The sequence below is a fragment of the Phascolarctos cinereus genome, unplaced genomic scaffold (assembly GCF_003287225.1).
Source record: "Phascolarctos cinereus isolate Bilbo 61053 unplaced genomic scaffold, phaCin_HiC Scaffold_2;HRSCAF=192, whole genome shotgun sequence".
NCBI classification, from domain to species: domain Eukaryota; kingdom Metazoa; phylum Chordata; class Mammalia; order Diprotodontia; family Phascolarctidae; genus Phascolarctos; species Phascolarctos cinereus.
Window position 1 is genome coordinate 381,054,439 of NW_027555625.1, and position 25,296 is coordinate 381,079,734.

The 25,296-nt window shown below is 40.3% G+C and overlaps 1 protein-coding gene across 1 annotated transcript in view; it reads left to right on the plus strand.

Annotated features, from left to right (window-relative positions):
- Positions 1-25,296, plus strand: part of STK32A (serine/threonine kinase 32A) — a 166,246-nt gene that overhangs the window by 89,091 nt on the left and 51,859 nt on the right. Inside the window, exons 6-7 of the mRNA XM_020964198.2 lie at positions 10,814-10,851; positions 24,384-24,473. Coding sequence (XP_020819857.1) covers positions 10,814-10,851; positions 24,384-24,473 — 128 coding nt within the window. The remainder of the gene's footprint in view (positions 1-10,813; positions 10,852-24,383; positions 24,474-25,296) is intronic.

A 25,296-nucleotide genomic window follows, 5' to 3' on the forward strand; every position in this document is an offset into this window, starting at 1 on the left:
CTCAACTGTAAGATGGAGATAATAATAGTACCCACTTCACAAAGTTGTCATGAAGATTAACTGAGATAATTTTTGTAAAGCACTTAGCACAGTACCTGGCATATAATAGGCACTTAATAAATGTTTATTTTCTTTCTCTTCCCCTTACTAGCTATGTGACCTTGGGCAAGTCCCTTAACTTTTCAGGGCCTTTAATTTCTTCCCCTGAAAAAGGAAGGAGTAGGATTCAATTTTTTTTTTGGGGGGGGCTAGGCAGTGGGGTTAAGTGACTTGCCCAGGGTCACACAACTAGTTGAGTGTTATGTGTCTGAGGCTAGATTTGAACTCAGGTCCTCCTGACTCTAAGGCTGGTGCTCTATCCTCTGCACCACTTCTCTGCCCCGATTCAATTGTTTATAAGTTTTTTTTCCAGCTCCAAATCTATAATTGAATTCCTGTACAATACAGTACTAGAAAGTAAGTGTGAATGAAAAAAGAGTATATAAGAAAGGATCCTTAGAGTTGATTCTATGTTCAGAGTCATAGAGTATTGAGTTATAACTATACGGGAAGTGAGTCCTAGGTCAAGGTCAAATCTAACGTTCCCTACTTATAAGTAGCTGATCAGATCAGTGCTAATCCCCATGGAGAAATTTATTGTTCAATCATTTTTCAGTTGTCTGACTCTTCATGATCCCATTTGGGGTTTTCTTGGCAAAGATACTGGGGTGGTTTGCCATTTCCTTCTCCAGCTCATTTTACAGATGAGGAAACTGAGACAAACAGGGTTAAGTGACTTGCCCAGGGTCACACAGCTAGTAAGTGTCTGAGGCCAGACTCTGGAAGATGAGTCTTCCTGACTCTAGGCCCTGGTGCTCTATCCACTGTACCACATAGCTGCCTCAGGTATCTAGATACAGTGTTAATATGAACTAGCAGATGTACACGTGTGAATGACATAGTTCTGGGCCCCCAGTAATCTTTGTAAAGAAAAAGAAAGTGCTCAGGGAGAAATATAACTGGGAGTTTGGGTGTGAGTGTAGTTAGTAGCAAATGGTAAAGGGCTCCTGATTCTTAGGCTAATGACCTTTCTAGGGTACAGCATTCTCTTGGCTTTTGTGAAATCCAGGGGGCCACCAAAAAGAATTCAATAATTAGGTCTTCTCCAAACTGGGAAGTGATAAAGCATGTTGAAATGAACACTAAGCGTGGCAGCAATTGGTTTTAGCCCCTATTAGAGATCATTTTCTATGACACTTGTCTATGACACTTGACTTACAGGAGAGAATATCGGAGCTAGAACTAACCTTAGAGATTATCTAGTCCAGCCCCCTTATTTCACATAAAAAGAAACTGAGGCCCATAGAGAAGAAAGTCATTTGCCCATAGACACCCAAGCTGGTCGAGCAGGGCTACAGCTCAGGTCCAAGATGCTTCCTACTAAGCCTGGAAGCAGGGACTTCATCACCAAAGGTCTGTTCAAACCACCCCTAAGGCATCCTAACTTTCTGAAGCTGGAGCTTTTTTTTTTTTAACATGATGAGAGAGTTTTAAAAAATCCTACCCAGAAGATTCACTCGGTAAAGTTTTGCCCTACACTAATCAGACTAGCAGTTATGTGCATGATTTATAAATTGTTTCCACTACTGAGGTTTCAAAAGTAAAGCTGGATTTGAAACCGGCCGGAAAGGAATGTGGCAATGTACCACTGGTTTCATTTTTATTCTCTCTGTGGCGTGGAGTGTAAATTTGTTTCATTTTCAAGTGGAGAGTTTATTTTTCACGTGTCCAGGCCAGTACATTCTGTTCTGGAGCAGTAATGGAGCAAAATACTTTGTACCTAACCATCCCATTCTCTTTTTCTCTGCTTATAAAATAATTGGCTTGCCTTCAGGTAACAGTTCTGTTGATGCTTGTGATAAACAAATCAGATGCGATCTTTGGCTTTGTTCTTCAGGGTTATTGATCAGAATTGCAGAAGAGTGTGGAAGATACCTTTTAAGTTCTTTTTTTTTAAAAAAAGATTTATTGATATTGACAAAAACATAATGATAGGTGTAACAATGCCTGGCACATAGTAGGAGGTTAACGAAAGTTTATTAATTGATTGATTGACTGATTGATTACATCAGCACACCTGTACTTCCACAACCAGGAAGACATCTTTTTCAATAATATATTCAATTCAATAAATATTTATTAAGCATCTGCTATGTACCAGGCAGTGTGTTATGGATTGGAGATACAATTAAGAAAAGGGAAGATGGTCCAGTAACACCAATAGAAAAGACATGGGACTTAGAGTCAAGACACGTGAGTTTGGGTTCGAACTCTTCTACCAGTTCCTAGCATGACTTTATGAGTGTTTTCATTTCCTTATCTATAAAATGGATGTATATAAGATCTGGTCTATTTTGATGAAAATAATGAAAACAGCTCACATTTCTGAAGCACCTTACAGTTTGCCCAGGGCTTCCATCTAAACAACTCTATAAAGTAAGTAGTAAGTAAGCATTGTTTATTATCTCTATTTTACAGCAGAGGAAACTAAGGCTCAGGGAGGTGACGTAGGAGACCCAGGATCAGATAAATCGCCAGTGGCTGAGTGAGGTGCTCAGGCAGAGGTCTTTGACCTCCAGTCTAATGTTTTTAGATGTTTAATGTTCCTCTGCCCAAGGACCAAGTGGAATGAGAAGTGGGAAAGAGCTTTGGGAAGTGTTAAAAATGCTAGAGGAGGCCACATGTCATCGTGAGCATCACTTCTCAGATCTCGCTGACTGACAGACAGTGTCAGTGGGTGGCTGGTTTTGCTGAACTTGTTTTTCTTCTTTATTATAGGGGATGACTCAGTGGGTATTAGAAGAGAAATCTGGAAATGAAGGTGCTGTGAAAACAAAAGATATGAATAGATTTTGTTAAAGAAATGAAAAAAAAACCCAAGCTGTTAATTATTCCTTACCACAGTGTGCCCAAGTTGTAAGGGAATTATTTCCCTGCCTAACTCATCACTTCCGTGTTGTCCCTTACTGAGAATGATACAGTCCACAGACCTGGCTTTAATGAATGGCCTTGCCATCTTTGTGAAACAGAACACAAGGCGATTCTGTAGTGCTTGATAAATATCTAATATTAAAATTAAAGCTTAGAATTGTGAACTCAAAAGCTTTTCTGAGCCTATAGAGAACAGCTCAGCTGAACTTCCCTTTTCAGGGCATTACTATTCTGTAAGCTTCTTGTAGTAAATGATTCCACCTGTAGTGTCTTATGGGGGAGGGGATATGATTTTATGTGAGCTTAGGTTCTCTAAGTATAAATCCAACATTCTGTCCACTATACCACACTGCTTGTTTCTTCTATCACACCCTACTGACTTAGGGAATAGAGTGCTGGGCTAGGTGTCAGGAGGACCTAGCACTTTATACTGCGTGGCCTGGAGGAAGTCATTTTTACTTCTGTCTGCCTCGATTTTCTCAACTGTAAAATGGAGATGATAATAATAGCACCTCTCCCAGGGTTGTTGTGAGGATCAAATGAGGTAAAATTTGTGAAATACTTAGCACAGTGCCTGGCACATAGTAGGCACTCAATAAATGTTTATTGAATTGAATTAAAGATGAGAGATCCTAAATGTGCCTATTTATATATCACAGAAAACAGGGAGAGGCACTAGAAAGGCAGATTTCAGGACAGACACATAAGTCTTTTGTTTCACAGTTTTCATGTCCTGTATCAGATTGCTGGGGGACTTGGTTCCAGAACGAGTGCAGAAAAGTCATGTAATTAGCCTATTAAGCTCAGCTAATGTCATGTAAAGTCATTCAAGTGGGTCCAGTAGATATATCAGTTACATCTTGTTCCCTGCCTCAGAGAGTGTTACCTTTCCATGTTGGTTAAGCTTCCCTTAGAGGGAATCAGCCAAATCAGAGAAAACTGGCTCTTTTGTATCCTGTAAACAGAGAGATGTAATTAAGAGTTGTAGCAGCCAGAGAGGTGTGTGTCTTTCCACCTCCACGATCCCCAACAAGACTCATAGATGTGGAATAACAAGATGTTAGAACTAGAAGAGAGCTTAGAGATGTGCAGATCTACCCCATTCATTTTATTGTGGCTTGCCTAAGTCAGAGGCCAACAGTGGCTTAGCGAGCCAAGCTCGATTTCCATCTGACCCAATATCCAGGGCTCCTTCCACTCTACCATTCTGCTTCTGTCTCAGGTGACCATGCTTATATAGGATCAAATTTGTTTAGAACACTGCACTTAGGTGTTGTAAGAAGATATAGAAGGAATGAGGATGGTTGGCAACTGAGTGAATATGGGGTATCGTTGTTGTTGTTTGTCCTTGTTCTTAAAGAGGACTATGACATCAGGAAGGTGATGACTTGCAAGTGAATTGGATTTAAGTGAGGCATGGCCGTGCAAAGTCACCAGCCTCACTCTCTCCTCTGGAGCCATCTCAGTCCAGTGCCAAGATATAGATCAGGATGACTGGAGATGGCCGCAGATGCAGTGGGAGTCCTTGGCGTTAAGGGAGAGAGAAGGGTCAGAGCTGATTCGGAGGTGGTCAAACTGGATGACTAGAAGGGTAGTGGTACCTTTAATAGAGAGGGGAGCATTTGAAAGAAGAGTCAACTTGTGGAAAAAAATTGTGGATTTCAGGTGCCTTTGGGACATTCAGGTGGAGATGTCAAGCAGACCTGCTGGACTGGAGGTCAGGAGGCCTGGATATGTAGATGGTGAAGTCATCTGCCCAGAGATGATAACTGAAACCGTGGTAGGCACAGAAAGGAGGGGAGGGGGAGAGAGAGAGAAAGAGAGATGGAGGGGAGAGGGAGGGGAGGGGAGGGGGAGAGAGGGAGGAGGGGAGAGAGAGAGATGGAGGGGGAGGGGGAGAGAGAGAGAGAGAGAGGAAGAGAGAGGAGAGAGAGAAGAGAGAGGAGAGAGAGAGAGAGAGGGAGAGAGAGAGAGAGAGAGAAGAGAGAGAGAGAGAGAGAGAGAGAGAGAGAGAGAGAGAGAGAGAGAGAGATGGAGGGGGAGAGGGAGGGGCAGGGAGAGAGGGAGAGAGAGAGGGAGGGGAAGAGGGGGGAGAGAGAGAGGGAGAGGGAGAGAGAGGAAGGGGGAGGGAGGGGGAGAGGGAGGGGCAGAGAGGGAGGGAGAGAGAGAGAGAGAGAGAGAGAGAGAGAGAGAGAGAGAGAGAGAGAGAGAGAGAGAGAGAGAGAGAGATTGGAGTAATGGAAGTATGGGGAATTAAGTTGAGAGAAAGGAATATCAGAGTTTGGGATCATGGAGGTTGAACAGTTATGGGCTATGGTAGAATAAAATATGTAGCTCCCCCTGTGTAACTGAGGTAGAGAGAAAGTACATGTCATATGAGCTGAAGAGATTAATTAACCTGGAGTCCAAAGCATTTGAGAAAATATTAATATATTGAAGGCCCCCAATATAAGAGCAGGGGTGAGGATGGAGAAGAAGACTGAGCCAGATGCTGAACTTGATAAAGGAGACACTATTAGGTATCAAAGGCAGACAGAAAAATACCCATATACACTAAAATATATATAGCAGCCCTTTTGTAATAGTAAAGAACTGAAAACAAGGTTAATGTCTGTTGGGAATGGTAAAACAAATTGTGGCATATGAATGTAATGAAATATTACTGCACTGCAAGTAGACGAATATGGAGAATGCTGATAAGCATGGGAAGACATGAACTGATACAGAGTGAAGTAAAGAAAAACAGGAAGTCAATATATAATGTTGCAACAGCAATCTAAAGAGAAAGAAAAAAGCAGCAACAAAAAGTTTTTTTTTTCAAAGGAGAGAGGAGTCTGGGGACTGATTGGTAAATAGCAAGATCTGACTACTGAGTGATGGCAGCAGAGAGGGAGAATCTAGAAACAGGAATGAGGAATTTGCCTGTTCCCACTTTTGGCCAATGTGTTAGGGAGCACAAGAAAAGTTCCATCCAGTAATGGAGAGGTTGACCAGGTGACACAATATCTTCTGGGGGAACCAGGTGTCCATTTAGTGCAAGAAAATGGAAGCAGAATGAAAAGAAGAGGTCTAATAGGAAGGGAAGTTTCTTCAATAGAACTGAGTTCTGTAGGGCACAATGGAAGATTAGAAAGGTTCTCATGAGGGGTAGGGCTAAAGTGGATAGGGATGAGGGGTTAGGGAGTAGTAACAGGGGTAGCAAGTTTTTGCCCACAAAACCTGCAACTCTGAATAACAGGATTTCAAAGATGAAGAGGAGGGAGTATGCTAACTAACCATGTTAACTACCTGCTGCAGACTCAGCTTGGTGGTAATGGAGTGCTGAAACAACCTTCCCACTTGGCTGAATTGTGTCCTACTGGTGAGAGGCTATTAGGCTATAAGATCCTTAAGAATGGGGAATCTTTCTTTGTATCACTAGCACTTTGCACAGTACCTGATACATAGTAGGCACTTCATAAATTTTTTTCGATTGACTGACTGAATAGTTATTTTCCCAACATTTTGCAACCATGAGTGTAGAAATGGGTGGGACCACAGTGGACTGACTGAGAGCTATTTTCTATTTTACTTCTTTTTTATGGGTCACCAAAATCCAAAAAGAAATCATCACTAAGTGACCAGCTTCTTGGTGATGAGCCTTGTCAAACTTAGCTGTTGATCCTCAGAAAGCACATATATTTTATTCCTGAGACTATTGTCATGTATTATGTACAGTCTTATTAAGCTGTATCTTCCTCTACAGCCTCTAATACAGTACCTTCCACATAATAGGGGTTCAACAAATTATTTTGAGTGAATGACTGATTCATTCCTCTTTTTTTGTTCAATCTACTCTTGTCTCAGCTAGCTTCCCAATTCAATAAGATTCATCTTGCCTTTTCCCCCAAAATCTTACTATTTAGACTTAAAACATCCTTTTCTTTGTAATTTGTTTGGTTTTTTATATCTGAATGAGTTTTGAAGAGAAGAAAAAAGAGACTAGTGCCGAGAAATCAAAGGCCTCAACTTGTTCCAGCAAGAATTTCAATAATCAAAACTCTTTTTCATTTATTTTCTCCCAAGGTGCTTTCATAGATAAATAAAACTGCTGCGCTTCCTTCAGTTTTATTCCTACAGGGTTAGATCTTAATCTTTGATCATTTTAGTAAAGCTTGAAAAAATAATTGCCTACTTTTATTACAAATCTTATCTGTTCATATTCAATATGAATAAGGGATATTGTTACTGGTATTGTTCATTTTTACTTATTGGAACCCTTTATCAAAATGTCTTTAGTCTCAAAGCAAAGTAACTCTTTACCTGATGGACTTCTGCCTTAACACATGTACCAACATGAGTCAGTGCAAAACTTTTTCAATTCTTCTCAATTCTCCAACCCCACTCTTGTACCCCTTTGCTCTTGATGAATAACCTTACTTCCTACTTTACCAAGGGCATTTCACTGAGAAAGAAGGGACAGGTCACTTTCAAATCCATTCTCCTCTCTCCATTCCTATTTCCCTCACTCTACTTCAGGGCTTTATTATTTCTAAATTGTCTGGACTCCTACAATGGCCTCCTAATTGATCTCTTTGTCCCTAGGCTTTCCCAGCATTAATCTAAACTTGATAACCCTGTCAGACAGTGATGTTACTTCCCCACTAAAATTCTTTCTGTGGCTCCCCAGCCACCTTCTACATCAGGTTACCTACCTAACCTAGCATGCAAGATCTTCCACAATTTGGTTCCAACCTCATTCTCTAGCCAAATTGTTATTACTTGCTATTCCCCTGAAACATATCTTTTTCTCATCCTATTAAATAAAGAATGGGTGACTGATAGACTCTGGAATGTACCTCAGTAGGCCTTCTAGTCCAGTTACAGATGAGGAGACTGAAGCTCAGAGAAGTTAAGTTATTAGCCCAGGATCTCACAGATAGTAAGTCTTTAGGTTACATGTTTAAAATCATTAGTCCAGAACTGGAAGGGACCTCAAAGGTCCTTGAGTCCCATCCTTTCATTTTATAAATGAAGAAACTGAGGCCCAGGGAGATTAAGTTATTTGCCCAAGGTCACACAGGTAGTAATCATTAAAGTGGGCTTTGAACCCACAGATATTCAAGACTCAAATAATAAGGAAGTTCTACTAGTATTTCTCATAGTTTTAAACCATATTTGCCTCTGCAAAAAATGAGGCTTACAGTCAAATAGGAATATATCTGTTTGACAATTCAAAATTCCCACCATATAAAACAAAGGTTTTCCATAAGAAGTAGACATGCTTTCCCTGTACAGTCCGTGCCTTGCACAGATTGACCCTCACCCCATCCTCACCTCTGCCAAATGGAACCCTTACCTCCCTTCAAGGTTCAGCTCACGTCACCTCCTACAAGAGGTTTTCTTGATTCTTCCAATTCTTTGTGCTCATACACACCAAAATGACTTTGTGTTTCTTTTGCACATATTATACATTTACTTATCTTACACCTATAGTGTACATGGACCACTTTGTGTGCATACCATGAGGCACTTGGAACACTGAAGTAGAAATCCAGTACAGTTCATGCACTGCCTTCCTTAAGCCTGCAGAAAGGCAATATGTCACTTTATTAAATATCCAGTGAGGGGTAGTAATATCTGAATTGTACATCAGGTAGCACTCTTCTTGACCTACTAGCCCAGGAGGGCACCTCAGTTCCTTACTAGCACATATCAGGTATAGCTTCCCAAAAGGTTGCAATATCCCCAGTAGCCACCAGTAGGAATTCAGCCTTGAAATGCTTAGAATACGGCCACATCTAACCCTCAGCTCATACTTCCACACCCCACCTCCCCACACCACACACAATGGCTGTCGAGCCATGCAAGGAGGGTGCCAGTCAGATTTGGAATTTAAGCTAGGGCATGATATGAAATATTGCTGAAAATGTTAAAAATAGAAAATCTATGGCTCTGGTCCCTCCTTCCCTCCACATCTGGACTCTCCTTCAGCAAACTACTACTCACATTCATGTGGCACAAACATTCACTGTACTTGGGCTACATCATTTATTGAACATAGCAAAAATCAATCAATAATCAATCAACAAATGTTTATTAGACACCTACTATATACCAAGCATAGTGGTAAGTACTGGGATAAATTTTTTTTAAGTGAAACAATCCTTCCTCTCAACATTCTATGGAATTCTATTACATTTTATGGAATTATAATAATAGCTTACATTTATATAATTCAAAATTAAATGGGTAATGTTAAGCAGGCCTGAGTGGAGTCCTCTTCCCCCTTGCTTACCCTTTGAGGTACCTGGGCAATAGTCTTGAACCAACAGCTCCTATACCATATACCAGCTCCTATAGATCAGGGAACTGATTAAAAGAAAGGGTTGCCAGAGGCTCTATACCAAAGGTAAAGAAAGAGAAGCATGTAGGAGATGAGACGTCCATCTCACCAGCTGAAGGATTTTCAAGAGCTGCTCATCTCAGCCATCCTAGACTCACTTTTGCTGTGGCTTTTTTTTTCCACTGTGCCTACCCCTTGGTGCCAGAAATTCTGGTCTTAACCACTGGCAGAAAAAGTCTCAGGCTATGACAACTTATAACTGCTACAGTCGGGTAGTCCCCAAAGCAAAAGTCAGCACCTGTTCACCTACGAGAGAATCAGTTATCCCAGCTCCAATGGAGACCACTGTGTACTCCAGTTCCTCCCCTGAAGCACAAGAGCCCTGACCCTTACAGGCTTAGCTCAGCTGCAAAGGCAGCCAGCTCCCTGCACTCAGCATGACAGCCAGGAAGTCTCTCAAGGGCAAGAGAAGGAAAAAGAACCCTTGCCTCATATGCCCATACAAATCTCATCCCTGTCTTCTATCTTGGACAGAATTGCGGTAATTTTACTTCCTCCTATCTTGTTTTTCAGTGTCTCTCTATGGGAACTTCCAAGGTCCCTTGGTACTCCCTTAGCAGTGAAATAACTCTGCAGAAATATCTTCTACGTTTATTTAGGTACCTAGTATAGCACTGCCCTAAGTAGAATGTTAGCTCTTCGGGGCTTTCTTTTTCCAGAATACATTTTATGTAAGGACCAAGATATCTGTTGTAATATAAGTGTTTTGGAAGAAGAAAGCCCCGAATGCTTTGTTCTGCGATTGCTCAGGTAGCACAAAGCAGCTTTATTCCAGCAATATAGAAACAACTTTAGCGAACCTTGTTTCAAAATGGCTTCTGTGAATTTGGTTAAAGGACTTTGCTGATAGTGAGGGTTGGGAGATGAAAAGTCTGAGGGTGTAAAAGTAGAGGTTGGTGGAGAGAGGCAATTCTATTTGCTGATTGAAGGAATTTTTTTTATCACAAGTTTCATGAGAACTTTGAAGTTGATGAAGTTTTTTTTTTCCCCTTTGGACAAATCATTTCCTTCATAGATATGGAAGAGTCATGTATCCTTCTGTGGATTGAAACCTCACAGAAGTGCTTAAGACTAAGGTACTGGCTAAGATAAATAGCCGCAAACCTCATTTTCAGTCTTAAGTAGAACAGTATTTATTAAACAGCCACTGGTACATGGCACTCTATGGGGGCACAGAAAGGCAAATTAAATAAATACACTCCCTCTGTGGCCTCACGCTGCTGAAATCCAAATAAAGTTGACTAAGTTTGGGGGGATGTTTTGCCTTTTTCTGAGGATCAGTGAATAGCATGGAGGGTGTCGGGCAGGGGGAAGGGGATGAGAATTCATTCATTGTCAACACTTCTCATTCAGAACACAGTAATGCTCCATGATCCTTTATGTCCTTGTCCTTAAGATGCATAATGGGAGATCTCGGTTGCTAATGTTTATTTTTTTAATGAAACTTTCTGTTCCTAGGGACATGAAGCCCGACAACATTTTACTTGATGAGCATGGTGAGTAGCGTCCTGTGCACATGTAAGTAGACTAGACAGGAATGATTTATTTTTAATTAGTGGAAAGGTCGTATACATATAAAGGGACTTACATGTATAAAGTGACTTATTTTGCCCAATAGACTTATAGCTGACAGAGATCTTAATGTTGATCCAGTCCATTCCCTCAGACCTCATTTTACAGATGAGGAAACTGAGGCCCCAAGAGGTTAAGTGACTTGTCCAAAGTGACACAGGTAACCCAGTAGAACTGGAATTATAACCCAGGTGCTCTGCTTCAAGCAGTAATCTTCTTCTCAAAGCATCATGCTGCCTCCTGATAGAATGCTTTGGAAAAGTGTGGTAATGAACTTTGATCTTAAATACATTTGCCATGTTGGTAATTGAAAGTGATGAAGTTATGGTTAGACATCTTCACAACAGCTCTCTTGGATCCTTTAGGATCATCTCTTATCAATGAATTTTTCAGACTTGGATGTTTTGTAGCTTAGAGCCCACCTGTGTGTGCGTGCTTCTGTGGGCGGTGTGTGCAGTAAAAGATTCTGGCAATAATTACAAGGTCACCAGAATTACAAGGTTACTCCAAGTTTCCTTAATCATTTAAAACTTACGATGGGATTTGGTAATCAAAATAAAACTCCAAAGGGAGATACACTGTTCTCTTATTTATTTACCTGAGTTTTAAACTGGATTTGTCAGATAACACCTGAGCCTAGAAAGCTGAGCATCAGTTTTTAATGTGACCTCTAATTTCAAAGCACAGGGTAATCATTTATTTATGGCCTGTTTGAAAAGGGCTGGGTATTTTTCCCACTTCCAAATTGTTTTCCTCTCCCTCCGCTTTCTCTACCCCCATTCCCCTACTTCTAATGCTAATAAATTATGAAACATATGCTTCTGGGCGATGGGTAGTATTAGCATACAGGTGTTTTAACTGAAAAAAAAAATTGTCGATTTCTTATTCACACTCTCTGGCAGAGACAAGAGGATTCCCTTAAATTCTGGCACAAATGAACCATAAGATCATAGATTTAGATCTGGAAGAGACTCAGAGGTCACCAAGTCTAACCCCCTCATTTTACAGATAAGAAAATTAAAACCCAGAAAGATTGAATTGACTTGCCCAGAGACACAACCAGTAAGTATCTGAGGCGGAATTTGAACCCAGTTGTCCTTGACTTCAAGCCCAGCACTATATCTACCAAACTGTGCTGATTTTAACCCTGTGCAGCCTCACATCCAGACAGGAATGCACCCACTAATCATAATGAAAGAATAAATGAAGAAAGCATTTATTAATTGATTACAATGTGCTAAGCACTGGGGATGCATCCTCTACCCTCGAGGAGCTTACACTCTAAAGAGGGAAGCAACACATAGAGGCAGTTTCAGCTTGGGTAGAAAGTTGCCAGAGGTTCTTAGGATGTAAGACAAAGGGTAATTATTTTCTTTCATTTCATTTCCATTAATTAAAAAACACATCGGGCAGTTCGGTGGTACGGTGAGTTCAAATCCAGCCTTAGCCGCTTACTAGCTGTGTATCCCTGGGCAAGTCACTTAACCTCTGTTTGCCTCAGTTTCCTCAACTATAAAGTGGGAATAATAATAGTACTTCCCTCCCAGGGTTGTTGTGAGGATCAATGAGATAGTATTTGCAAAGCTCTCAACACAATGTCTGGCACATCATAGGTACTTTATAAAAGCTTGTTTCCTTCCTAGTTCTGATATGGGACCAGGAAGTTTGGCATCAAGAACTTTCTTTTCTGGGTGTTCAGTAGCTGTGGCCACTGGGGAGGTGGGGGCTGCAGCACCTGAAGAGGCAATTGCCAAGTCTCACCTCCCCAGCAGTTGCTGGCCTGGATGGTGGCTGTGGGGCCAGGGGGGAAGCAGGAACACTGATATATGGCAGAGAGGAGGGAGCAGCATTACCGTTCCTGTGGCTCTTGGACTGGGGCAGTCAGGGTAGATGATGGCAGAGTTGGTGGGCCTCTTCTCCACAGAGGAATCGTAACATACCTTATCCCTTTATGTCCCTTTTGAAAGTAACTTCACAAATGAGAGAGGTTATCTCATTGGCTTCTTACAACAATCTAATAATGTAGGCAGAGATCATTAGTCCTACCCTACAGATATGGAAACTGAGGCCCAGAGATGTTGAATGACTTGTCCAAGGTCACACAGCCAAGACTAGAACCCATGGCTCCTAAATCCCAGTTCATTGTTTTGCCACCGTACTCCGCTGCTTCCCAAAATAGTGGCCATTCCGTCCTCATTTGTGAAAACCTTAGCACCAATTTATGTTTTTATTCAGGACCATGACAAATGTTGATAGTTTGAGGACACATGCCTTGGTTGATTTCTTTTTCCTACCATGAATCTCATGGCTTTTCTATTATCTCTCACTCTGTAGGCTTCTTGACTGCCCTTGTGATGGGCGGGTGAGAGAGGACAAGCTGAGCACCTTTTACAAGTTCAGCTCTTTCCTTCTTCCCCCAAACACCAGCGCTAGCACATCAACGTCTATTCTGAGAGGGCTGAATTATGCATGGTGGTCCTCTTCCCTCGGGAAGGAACCTTCAAACCTCTGATTTTTCTTACATTCTTTAGCTGTGTCCAAGCCAGTCTCACATCAAGATAAACTCCGTGAAGACTGTACACTGTCTTCCCCATGAATTATTTGGTTAATTCTTGCAGATAGTCAAAGTGTGATTCCAAACACCTCAGTCTGCTGTCTGGCTCCAGTCAGCCCGTGGTGCCTCTGGAAAATACATTCTCAACCTGCATTTTCCTCCTACAGCACTGGAAAGCCAAAGTCCATCTCTACTGGATGGTGTTCTTGAGACTGGGACAAACAATTCTAGCAGGTCCTACTGAGTAAGAAAGGTTTCAGACAAAAGCTAGGCAATGGACTGAGAGAGAATCTAACTAGTCTTTGTTTTCAGAGAGGTAGCTCTGCCCTGTCCTTACAGGAGGTTATGTTCTTGTACATTCTGAGCTTTGCTTGTAAAGGAAAAAGACAAATGACAAGAACACACTCTCATAAATGGTATTTTAATATAAAAGCATGTAATAAAAATATATTAGAAATATATAATTAGAAATTAGAATTAGATATATCTGTATCTAATATATAAATATATAGTTGGAAATTAGAAATTAGAAATAAAGAAAAAATAGAAGATATATATTATATAAAATATGTATATATTATACTATATATATCTATGTTTGGGGGATCAGAATCAGTGCAAATTAATTCCTATTCCCTGTACCTTCCACAGCTATTAAGTCAATAATTGATCACAGGATAGTAGATTTACAGCCAGAAGGGACCCAAGTGGTTGTCCTCAGCTCGCTAACGCTTCCCTCCCCAAATTATATTGTATTTATCTTGTAAATACATTTTATGTGCAAATACATTTTTATGTAGTTACTTGCTGTCTCTCCTCCTTGTAATGGAAGCTCCCCGAGGGCATGGACTGTTTCATTTTTGTCACTGTATTCCCAGTCCCTAGCATAATGCCTGGCACATGGGGCTTAGTGAATGTGTGGTGATTGGTTAATTGATTGGTCTAGTCTGACCCCCTCATTTTAAAGATGAGGAGAGACTGATGCTGAAAAAGGAGAAGCAATCTCTTAGGTCACACAGGTAGTAAACGGCAAAGTCAAGATTAAAATCTGGGTCTCCTGGCTCCTAGTTCAGTGCTTTTCCCACTGAACCCTAGGAACTTCAGGCAAACTCATAGCCAGATGAAAATGCACAGATAATCAGAACATACCCTTTATTTGCATATCCCTTTATGTTTTTAAAATGTCTTCACAAATGAGATTTATTACATCATTTGATCCTCATCATAACCTTATAAGGTATGCAGGGATTTCTAGCCCAATTTACAGATGAGAAAACTGAAGCCCAAAGAGATTAAGTGATTTGCCCAACATATACCAGACCGATAAGGCCAGTGCTCTACAGAACCTTAGAATTTCAAAGCTGGGAGGAACCATAAAGTACAGTCCTCTCATTTTACAGAGGAAGAAACTGAGGCTCAGAGAGGGGAAATGTCTTATTCATAACCACATAAGTATTCGTTGGCAGAGTCAGTACAAACACTCAGTCTTCCCCTCTCAGTTCACTAATTTTCCCACTACATCCCTTTGCCTCACACTGCCACACACTTGACTGTCCCTCAGTCGGCAGCTGATAGATACGTCCTGATATATCTTTCATGCTGTCCTAACAGTGCAGATGGCAGATGAGTAGAGCAGGCTATCTTGAACATTTTCTGTTAAATCATGCCCGACACAAGCCTGAAAACAAGACTGCAACTCAGGATGGAATCCATGCTTCTATGCAGGCCCAGGAAAATGGGATTTCTTTAAGAGAGCCCTCAGTGAACCAGTGTTTTCAGGAATTGCTTTGGGTCCCTGACCATCCTCACTGTGAGGGGGCACACATGAGATAATTAGAAGATTTGAGTCTTCTTGGGTCTTCTGTCCTAACTCTGTCACCTACTAAGAAAATCACTTTGCGTAAATCATTTCCTCTGTCTTAGCTTGAAGGAATTGTAGCAAAGGCCTTTCCAATTCCAAAATGCTTTGAATATCACCTTCTTCATCCACAAAATAGCAATAATGCTACATAGCTTACCTCATAGGAATTTGTTTGTTTTGAAGATGAAATAAGAAGCTGTATTTGAAAGTGTTTTGAAAACTGTATAGCACTTTATATGATGGAAGATCTTATTTTAAAAACAGCAATAATATGCTATGGTTGAAAATTAAGCTGAGAGACAATGGTCTGAGCACGATCAATTTATTAGTTAGGCTAATTAGTTAGGGCTGCAGTAACCAATAAATTGGGTCATTAGACTCTCAAAAACCAAAGACCCAAGTGGGGCTGACTAGCCTTCCCATGGTTTCGGGAAATACAAGAGAACAAAGAACAGAGTTGGATAGGTGGGCTAGACAAAGCGATTGGTTACAGGATAGACAGCAACATGGAAGTTGGGACAATATGATTAGTCGGAAATTGGGAAGGAGGGGCTAATAACAAACCCCTCCTTCCCTCCTGTTGCTAAGAAATATTCATGTTTGAGTCCACCTCCAAGGTTAGAGATAGTGGACCATACTTCTTTGGTTAACAAACCAGACATCCTAGAAGGATAGCTTGGTGGTATAAAGATACTAGACCAAACTCCCTGGTGTCTACCTGCCTTCTTCAAAGTAACAGATTTCTTTGGCACAAGAATACAAGAGTGATTAACAGGAGCACTGAATTTCTAAACTTAACTCCTTACAGGACAGCTGAATTTCTGAACTAAGTTCAGAGACAAAGAATCATGACTTAGGCAGTTACAGGACAGAATCAATTCACTGTAAACAGGATCAATTAAAAAAGAGAATCAATCTGATTATTTCAAATAACAGTAGTGGCTAGCATTTATATAGTGCTTTGAGGCTTGCAAAGCGTTTTACATGCACTGTCTCATTTGTTCCTCAAAGCAACCCTGTAAAGTAGATGCTAGTATTATCCCCATTTTACTGATGAGAAAAACAAGGCTTGCCTGGGGTCACGCAGCTGGAAAGTTATCTGAGGCAAGGATTCGAACCCATATCTTCCTGACTCTAAGTCCCATACACCATCTTCTGCATCACCAGGCAAAGGGAAACATGATAGAGTGGCTAGGTCACTAGACTTCAAGTCAAGGAGACCTGGGTTCAGATCCCCCCTTCTACAGGTCCCTGGACAAGTCGCTCTGTCTCTGTTTCCTCATTTGTAAAAGTGAAGGTGTTGCATTCAGTGGCTTCTAAGGCCCCTTCCAACTCCAAATCTGTGATCCCAAACGGATTTGCTAGTGGCATAAAGTACTTATTTTCAAATAAAATTATGCTATGTTACTGCTATGACCCTCCCTCCTTGCTTTTTTAAAATTCTGTCTTCTTGCTCGTTCTGCCACTAAGCCTTACCCAGAGCAGTTCAGCCTGATGTCACAGTGCCCTCCCTCCTTCCTGGTTACCTTAACCTATTGCCCACCCACCTGAGTCACCTGAATGAGCTAGAGGTGGTAGAAGTTAGAGAAGTATGCACTCTAGATTGGGTTCTCAAATATTTGCATCAAAATAATGGTGCAGAGGGCCAGTTATTCTGCTTATTTACTACCCAATGGGAAAACAAATCTTTTGGAGTTTTGGCCAAGTTATGGCTTACGAGTGTGTTTCATTGAAGAGCAGCATAGCACAGTAAGATGAATGCTAGATTGTGAATCAGGGACCCAGCTCACCATGATCTAGCTGTGCAATTTGGGGGAAATCATTTAATTTCTCTAGTCTTCAGTTTCCTCTTCTATAAAATAAAGGGGCTAGACCATGACCTCTATGGTTTCTTCCAGCTCTGAATCTACACTGATGTGGACGAAGCTGCCACCAGTTTACATCACAACTCTTACTCACCTCCTCATTCCTGTCTGTGCAAGGTGTATTTATGTCCTCACATATATCCTTCATGGAATCTTCCAATGAATGGAACCCTTCCTCCATGCCTTTCTGCTTTGTGGATACCAGTGCAGATACTTCAGGCTCTATATAAATCCTCACTCTTGCCCTTTGAGCAGTCCTTTCCAACTATATGTTTCCTTAATGACAGCCCTTCTTGCATGGAGGTCCCATTGGAAATGTGCTATAGCTTACATGTGGTGTCCCCGTCCATTCCTATTATACATTGCCCTTCGGGCCATCAACAATTTGCTTCTTAGGAGATTGCATTGTCTCAGCATTTGTCACCATCTGGCATCAATGGAGAGACAAGCTTTGTGTTAGGAAGCTGCTTTGAATTATTAAAAGCACTATGTATTTTCCCAAATAAAATATAGCTTGCCCTTTTCCTCCTATTCAATTTTGGGCCCAATTCATTATCCCTCTTTATTGCCTGTCCCAAATATAAGTACTGTTGTTCTAACTTAATAACCTGACCATCCAGCTGCGTGTCATAGTCTGAAAAACAGGCATTTTTCATCCATTTGGTTTTGCCTGTAGCATGATTTCTTTGGAGTTATGGATCAGAGGCACTTATGGCATAGGGGATAGAGAGCTCACTTCAGAGTCAGGAAGACCTGAGTTCAAACTGTGTCTGATACATAGATGTGTGATCCTGGCCAAATCACTTGACATCTCAGTACCCCCACACAACTCTCTAAGACTATAAGTTGAAGAGCAGGTATTGATCGGCCTTGAAAGAAAGCATCTTTACTCAGAGTTTCCAACCTGTTAAAAGCATAGGTCCAGTCAAAGACAATATGGAAATAATGGATCTCTATTGTTCTGGGGCTAGATGCAAATCAGCAAAACATCATCTGCAAATTGGAGTCTAAATAATATAATCTAAAAGTCTTAGAAAACCAATGTGTTCACTACCTTTTTTTTTAATCAATCAGTAAAATAACATTAATTAAGCACCTACTACAAGCCAGACACCACACTTTTAGGTACTTTTTAAGTGGTCCTTTTTGGGATTTTTCCAAATGTATATTCAAACCTGCAGTAGAAAATTCAGTTTTTAAAATGGCACATTTTATTATGACTTGTATTAGGCCATGAGCCACCTGGAGATGCCTGATGACTCTTACTTTGAGAACCAATGCCATGCCCCAGATAAGGGATGTCAGTTCTGTGTGGTGGACTGGAAAGAGGACCAGGTTGAGATTCAGAAAACCTGGGTTGAAGTCTTGTTTTTTCCACTTAATAGCTATGTGACCTGGGACAAGTCAATGCTTTTTCTGGTCCTTGGTTTCTCATTCTGTAAAATGATCCCTTCAGTTCTAAGGCCCTGTGATACTATAATTCTGTAATCCCATTTTATCCTCTTTCTCAATGGATGGAATCTTAGCTAAGTCCCTCAACTCTTCTAGGGCCCATTTTCCTGTGGAAGGACTACTGACTCCTATGTCTCTTCTCCCTCTGAAGGATGTTGGGAAGCCCATTGGGTCTATAAAGCATTTTGAATGAGACTACCAGAATTGACTATAAAATAAAATTTGCCCTAGCTCATATTTCAGAATATTCATTATAAAATTGGTCTGTGTATCCCTTCCACCAATGCATAAAGTACTCCTTTCACACCCTAATGGGCAGTATTTAGTTAGTGAAACAAAAACAATCCTAATGATTAGCCATCTGGTAATGGGCCTCTAGGAATTTAGCTAGGCAGGTCCTCAGATAACAAAGCATCTGTCTGACCCAAGGCCCAGATTCCAAGGCTTTCTAGAGAAGTCAGGCTTTGCTTCTTTTGCATAACCTTTGAGAACCAGCATTGCTTCTGTGCTACAATGAGGTATCACAGAACAACTTATACTGTAGTAATAATTCTAGAATCATAGATTTAGAGATGGAAGGGACCTTCAAGGTCATCAAATTCATAGGCTTAAAGATCTAGACCTAGAAAGGACTTTGGAGACCTTAGGTCAGTAAGTCATAAGCATTTATTAAGCACCTACTATATGCAAGAACCACTTGGATTATAAATTATAGAACCCACTGAAATATAGGATCCCTTTGGCCTTCATCTCCTCCACAGTCTTATTATCTCAGAGATTATGGCTCATTTTTTCAAAGTACACCTACTAAGAGAGTGAGACCCAGAGTGATTGGGCCAATGATTTGCCCAAGATCATGCAGGTTATAGCTAGCAAAACCAAATTTTAAACCCAGGTCCTCTGACTACAAATAGAGCACTCCTTCTACTGTACCATGGTAATAACTGAGATCATATTGATATATTTAAATTGCTCTTTATTATTATTGCACAGGGGTAGCTAGGTGGTGTAGTGGATAGAGTGCTGGGCCTGGAGTCAGGAAGACTTATCTTCCTGAATTCAAGTTGGGTCTTAGATACCAATTGGGTGACCCTGGGCAAGTCATTTAACCCTATTTTCCTTGGTTTCCTCATCTTTAAAATGAACTAGAGAAGGAAATAGCAAACCACTCCAGTATCTTTGCCAAGAAAATCCTAAACAGGGTCACAAAGAGTCAGACGCAACTGAAAAAATGATGGAATGGCAAAATTACAGCACAGATTACAAGAGTCTTAAAGTTGAGCAGGACCCTGGAAGCCCACTGTTAAATTTTCAGTGTGAGTATTTGTACCTTGGAAGTCGGCAAAAGCTACAAATCAATACTTGATTTATTGTTTTGCTGATCAACTAAACTTAAGAAAGTAATGGAGAAATGTTAATAATTCAGATTAAACCTAAAAGTATGTCATGAGTACTTTTTTTTGAGATCCAGTTGTTTAACATTTGCCAGCACACCCCTGCCTAGAGATCACCTCATCTAACTATAATTCAGACAAATTTCAGATGTTGGTCACAACTCAGTTTTATTCTCATTCCTTTCAAAAATGTAACATGTTCTATCTGTTGTTGCCTTCACAAAATAAAATCAATAATGAATGCCGAATTGGGAAAGGCAATGAGATTTACCTGCAATAGAATCTGCAGAGCCCTCAAAGAGAGAAGACGATGTTTGGTGTGTGCAATTTAAACTGCCATAGAGGAAAACAATTGTTTTTCCCCCTGTTAAGGACAAAGTATTGAAACATCACTAACATAGACAAATAGAAATGTCAACGAGTTGAGGTCTTCTGGATAAGCTGCCATCTCCTGACATGAAGCTAACAGGGTCTAAGATTTATATGTCTCAATTTCTAGCTTAACATCACCTTTTCCCTTTATGGTTGCTACAAGTTTAATACTGTAGCTGTTAGAACAGTGAGGCCACACGATGACAGGTACATTGTAGTAGAGGGCCCAGCTTTGATGGCAAAATTTCTCTTTTGGAGTCTTTTTGGGTACAGATCTTTGGTTTTTTAAGTCCAGGAGAGGAAATTCTCCCAATGAAGATTACCAGTTTATAGACTTAGAGAATAATTTGGGGCCATCAGGAGGTTACGTGACTTGCCTAGTATCACACAGCCAGCATATGTCAGAAGCAGGACTCAAACTTATTTCTTCCTGCTTCTTTTCTGTGCACTGTGCCATAATGCTTCTATGTCCAAAATACTCCTTCAAAACCTGACAAGGAAAGCTACAATGAAGCTACAAAAAAAGGAGAAAAATCAAAGCACTATTTCTTAGCAAGATGGAAGAACTAGGGTCAATGAGTCGAAGTCACTGGGAGGCAGATTTCAGGCCAACATTTAAAATATGTGTGTGTGTGTGTGTGTGTGTATTTCTAACAATTAAAACTTCCAAAATGTGATAGATTGCCTCAGAAAGTAGAGAGTTTCTTCTAAATGAAAGTTTCAAACAAAGGCTGGATGATAATAAATATTTACTAAGTAACTGATTTGTGTTAAGCACCATGAAATATAGATATGAAACTAAAACAATTCCTACCCTCAAGTAGCTCACATTCTGTCAGGCAAAAGCATATGAACACTTTTCAGTATAACTCCTATTTCCAAGCATTTCTCGCAGAAACTACAGATGTTGTAAAAATACCATTATTGTAGCTTTGAGACCCAAATAGACTGGTGAGAAAAGTAGTGTGTTAGAAATTTGAAAGACAGTTAAGAAATATCTAATTATGAAGTATTTCTCTTCTGGAGAAGGTATGTGTGTTAGGTTGAGATCTATAAGGATTTCTGAAGGATCTATGGAGAAAACATTTGGGAAGGAGGTGATGTGAAACTTCTTCCACTTTAGAACTGTCTTAGGTCATAAAGAAACCCTATAAAGATAATTTTGTGAAGTATTTGTGAATAGCTGACCAGTAATGGTGTATATTGAAAAGACGATTTCCTATGATTACTAAAGAGAACAGAAAGATGAGGGACTAATCTAGCTTATTTTCAGAGACACCAAATTTAACCATTATCAGGAGAAGAATTATAAAGATTCTCGGGGGACTGTGATCAGTGTCTGGAATGAACTAAATGGTGAGAGGCTGTTTCCAGATAAGTGAAGAAAAGTCATCTGCTGTTATATTGAGGATTAGAAGTGATTCTGGGTGTGACATAGGTCATAGACAAAGTATCATAAATAGTTACTTGTGTCTTTGCATTATTACTGTTTTCATTTGATAATAAATTATATATATATATATGTATGTATATATATATATGTATTTGGTGATTTAAATATATAATTATAAAGACGTGAGAGGAATTACTAATGTGAGCTAATTAATGACACTGGAAAATGTTAGCTAATTAATTATAACAATAAAGTTTATTATGAGAAATATATTATCTAAACATACTCTTGGATAACTAGAGCTAGGAAGGAAAAGAGTGAAATAAAGGAATGAATCAAGTTTCTGGCTAGCTTGGGTGACTTTTGGGTGAGTGTGGTCAGATCCCCGGGACCCCATTTAACCTTGTTACATGTATGGGGAATGCTGGGGAGAGGGGAAGTGTCCTTACCTCATGCTACATAAATGTAAACAAAATACATATAAAGTAAATACAGGGTAATTTCAGGGGGTGAAAGCCCTTACATCTGGCCTCATGTAGGAGGTAGCACTTAGGCTGAGCTTTGAAAGAAGCTGTGGATTCTAAGAGACAGAGGTGAGGAGGAAGAGCATTCCAGACACAGGGTTCAATCTCTGTTAAGGCATGGTGTCAGCAGAAAGAACAGGAAGTTCAGTTTGGCTGGGCTCTAGAAGGCACAGAAGAGTGACATTCAATAAGCCTGGAAAGTTAGACTTGGGTTAAGGTGTGACAGGCTTTAAATGCCAAAGAGTTTGTATTTAATCCTAGACGCAGGTTAGGAACCCCCGGGGCCTACTGAGCAGGGAAGTGGCATGGTCAGACCTCATCATTAGGAATATCATTTTGGCAGTTGTGTAGAGAATGGATTGGAAACCAGACCCGAGATAGGGAGACCAATTAGGAGGTTACTGCAGTAGTCAAGGCAGCAGTGATGAGGACCCAAACCTTGTCAGTGATGGTGAAGAGGAGGTTTCTGATCACATAGGGGTTGGACTAGATGACCTTTGAAGTGCTTTTTTTATTATCTGGTTCTATGGGAACCCTCTTTTCACTCTCTAAGTGTAAAGGGAGGATTATTAACATATTTGATTCCATTTGATTCAGCAAGCAATTATTAAGCCCCTACTGTGTACAGGGAATGAGGATACGAAACAGCCCCTGTGCCTCTTTGTTAGAGATATATACTTTGTTTGAGATGCATAACATTGATAGAAGTAAGTAAAGGACCAGGTAGTTTGAGAAGGGAGGAAGCAGGACCAAGCAGGGCTTGCCAGAGGAGGTGGGAGCAGAACTGAGCCTTGAAGGAAGACAGGCAGATTTGAGAGACAGACCGAGGAGGGGGAGTATTCTAGGCATTAGAATAATCATGATGTGATATCAAATTATTTAAAAGCTCATCACTATTATGAGGCAGCATGCTTTAGTGGAAAGAGTGCTGAATTTAAGTTGGAGGCTCTAGGTTCAAGATTCTGTTACTTTCTAGTATGTGACCTTGGGCAAGTCACCTAACTTCTCTACGCCTCCAGTTCCTCATCTGTAAAATGAAGAGGGGATTGAGAATGGAGTAGATAATCTCTCAGGACCTTTCTAGCTCTAAATCTGTTGTCCTGTGATTTCCTTCTTTAAAAGAGAATGGATGTTCATAAGAGACAGCCTTTTACCACTAGTCATAAGTCTATGCTAGACATTTAATCTCATTCCCCCAATATTACAAAAGCATATCCCTAGAATTGTGTTGGTTGTTTAACAGCCAGCTTTCGGGGGGCGGGGATATAAAGGCATGGCATACTTTTAAGTTTAATCTGCATTATTAACATTTTCTCCATCACTTTCTTAAGTCTAGGCAATCAACAAAATAACAAATCAGATCCTGTTTTGTAAGCATTTGCCAATTTCCAAGGTGTAAAAGCTCACACTGAAAATTTAACAACTGGCTCTCCTAAGCGAGTTGGCTCCAGCATACCCTTGCACATTCCCATAGATAAAGTAGAAAGTGACTATCATTACTACGAGAAATTAGGCCACAAAATTATTCTTTTGGGTTTTGATTGGCTGCCACCTTCTTGCTTTTTGAGACTTGGTAACACCTGGGCCTTAATTGTGTTTGAAAATTAGGAAGATGGTTTCCCAGCTCATACATTCCCCCATTCCATGCCAATACAAATTTGCAGCCAAATCTTGGCCAAAGTTATCACATTTTCATAGAAAAGGGCTTGTTCCCTTTTTTGCCCTTTGGCCTTCCAGTCATTCACCTAATCAATGGAACAACTTCATCAGTCAGTCAATCGGCAAGGATTTGTTCAGTGCCTACTGTGTGTGAGGCATCGTGCTAGGCCCTTGAGACAGAAATGGTTCAGGAGACTTTAACCTCTCACTTCCAGGTTCTTGGAACACTGGATAACTGGATTTTAATGGATGTATAGAAGGATTGGGTTGGAAGTAATTGTTAAGAAAACTAGGCAACAGCTATTTTAAAACATAAATTCATCTACATGACAGGCGCTGAAAGGCCCTAAGCCCTGACCCTGGCTCTTTTCTTTCTCCTTAGGACACGTGCACATTACAGATTTCAACATTGCTGCCATACTGACCAAGGAAACGAAAATCACCACAGTTGCTGGCACCAAACCTTATATGGGTAGGAATTTCTTTGATTATTTAAATGGGTATTTCTTGGTTATCCCTACTTACAGCTTTTCGTGTTATTAAAATCCCTCTTAATGCCATCCAGCTGTAGGAATAGGAATCCTTTCACAAGCTAACCTGTGAAAGTTGTTACCTTCTTTTTTTAAAAAAAGTTTTTGTTAGCTATTTCCCAATTACATGTTAAATTTAAAAATTTAAAAATTCTGAGTTCCAAATTCTCTCCTTCCTTCCTGTTCCTTCCCCACTCCTTGAGAAGGTAAGCAATATATCAATTATACATGTGAAGTCATGAAAGACGTATTAGCCATGTTGCAAAAGAAAACAAACAAACAAGCTAGAAAGATAAAGGGTTTTTTTTGGTTTTTTTTTTTTTTTGTTTTTGGTTAGGCAATGGGGTTAAGTGACTTGCCCAGGGTCACACAGCTAGTAAGTATTATGTGTCTGAGGCCAGATTTGAACTCAGGTCCTCCTGAATCCAGGGCCAGTGCTCTATCCACTATGCCACCTAGCTGCCACTCAGAAAGATAAGGTTTAAAAAGTATGTTTCAATCTGCGTTTAGAGTTTGTTAGTTCTCTCTCTGGAGATGGATGGCATCTTTGGGTACTTTAGAATTATTTTGGATCATTGTCTTGATCAGAGGAGCTAAGTCTTTTACAGTTGATCATTTTTACAATATTGTTATTACTCTGCATAACGTAATCCTGGTTCTGCTTTACATCAGTTCATATAAGTCTTCCAATGTTTTTCTCAAATCATCCTGCTCATCATTTCTTATAGCACAGTAGTATTCCATCATAATCATAACACAACTTGT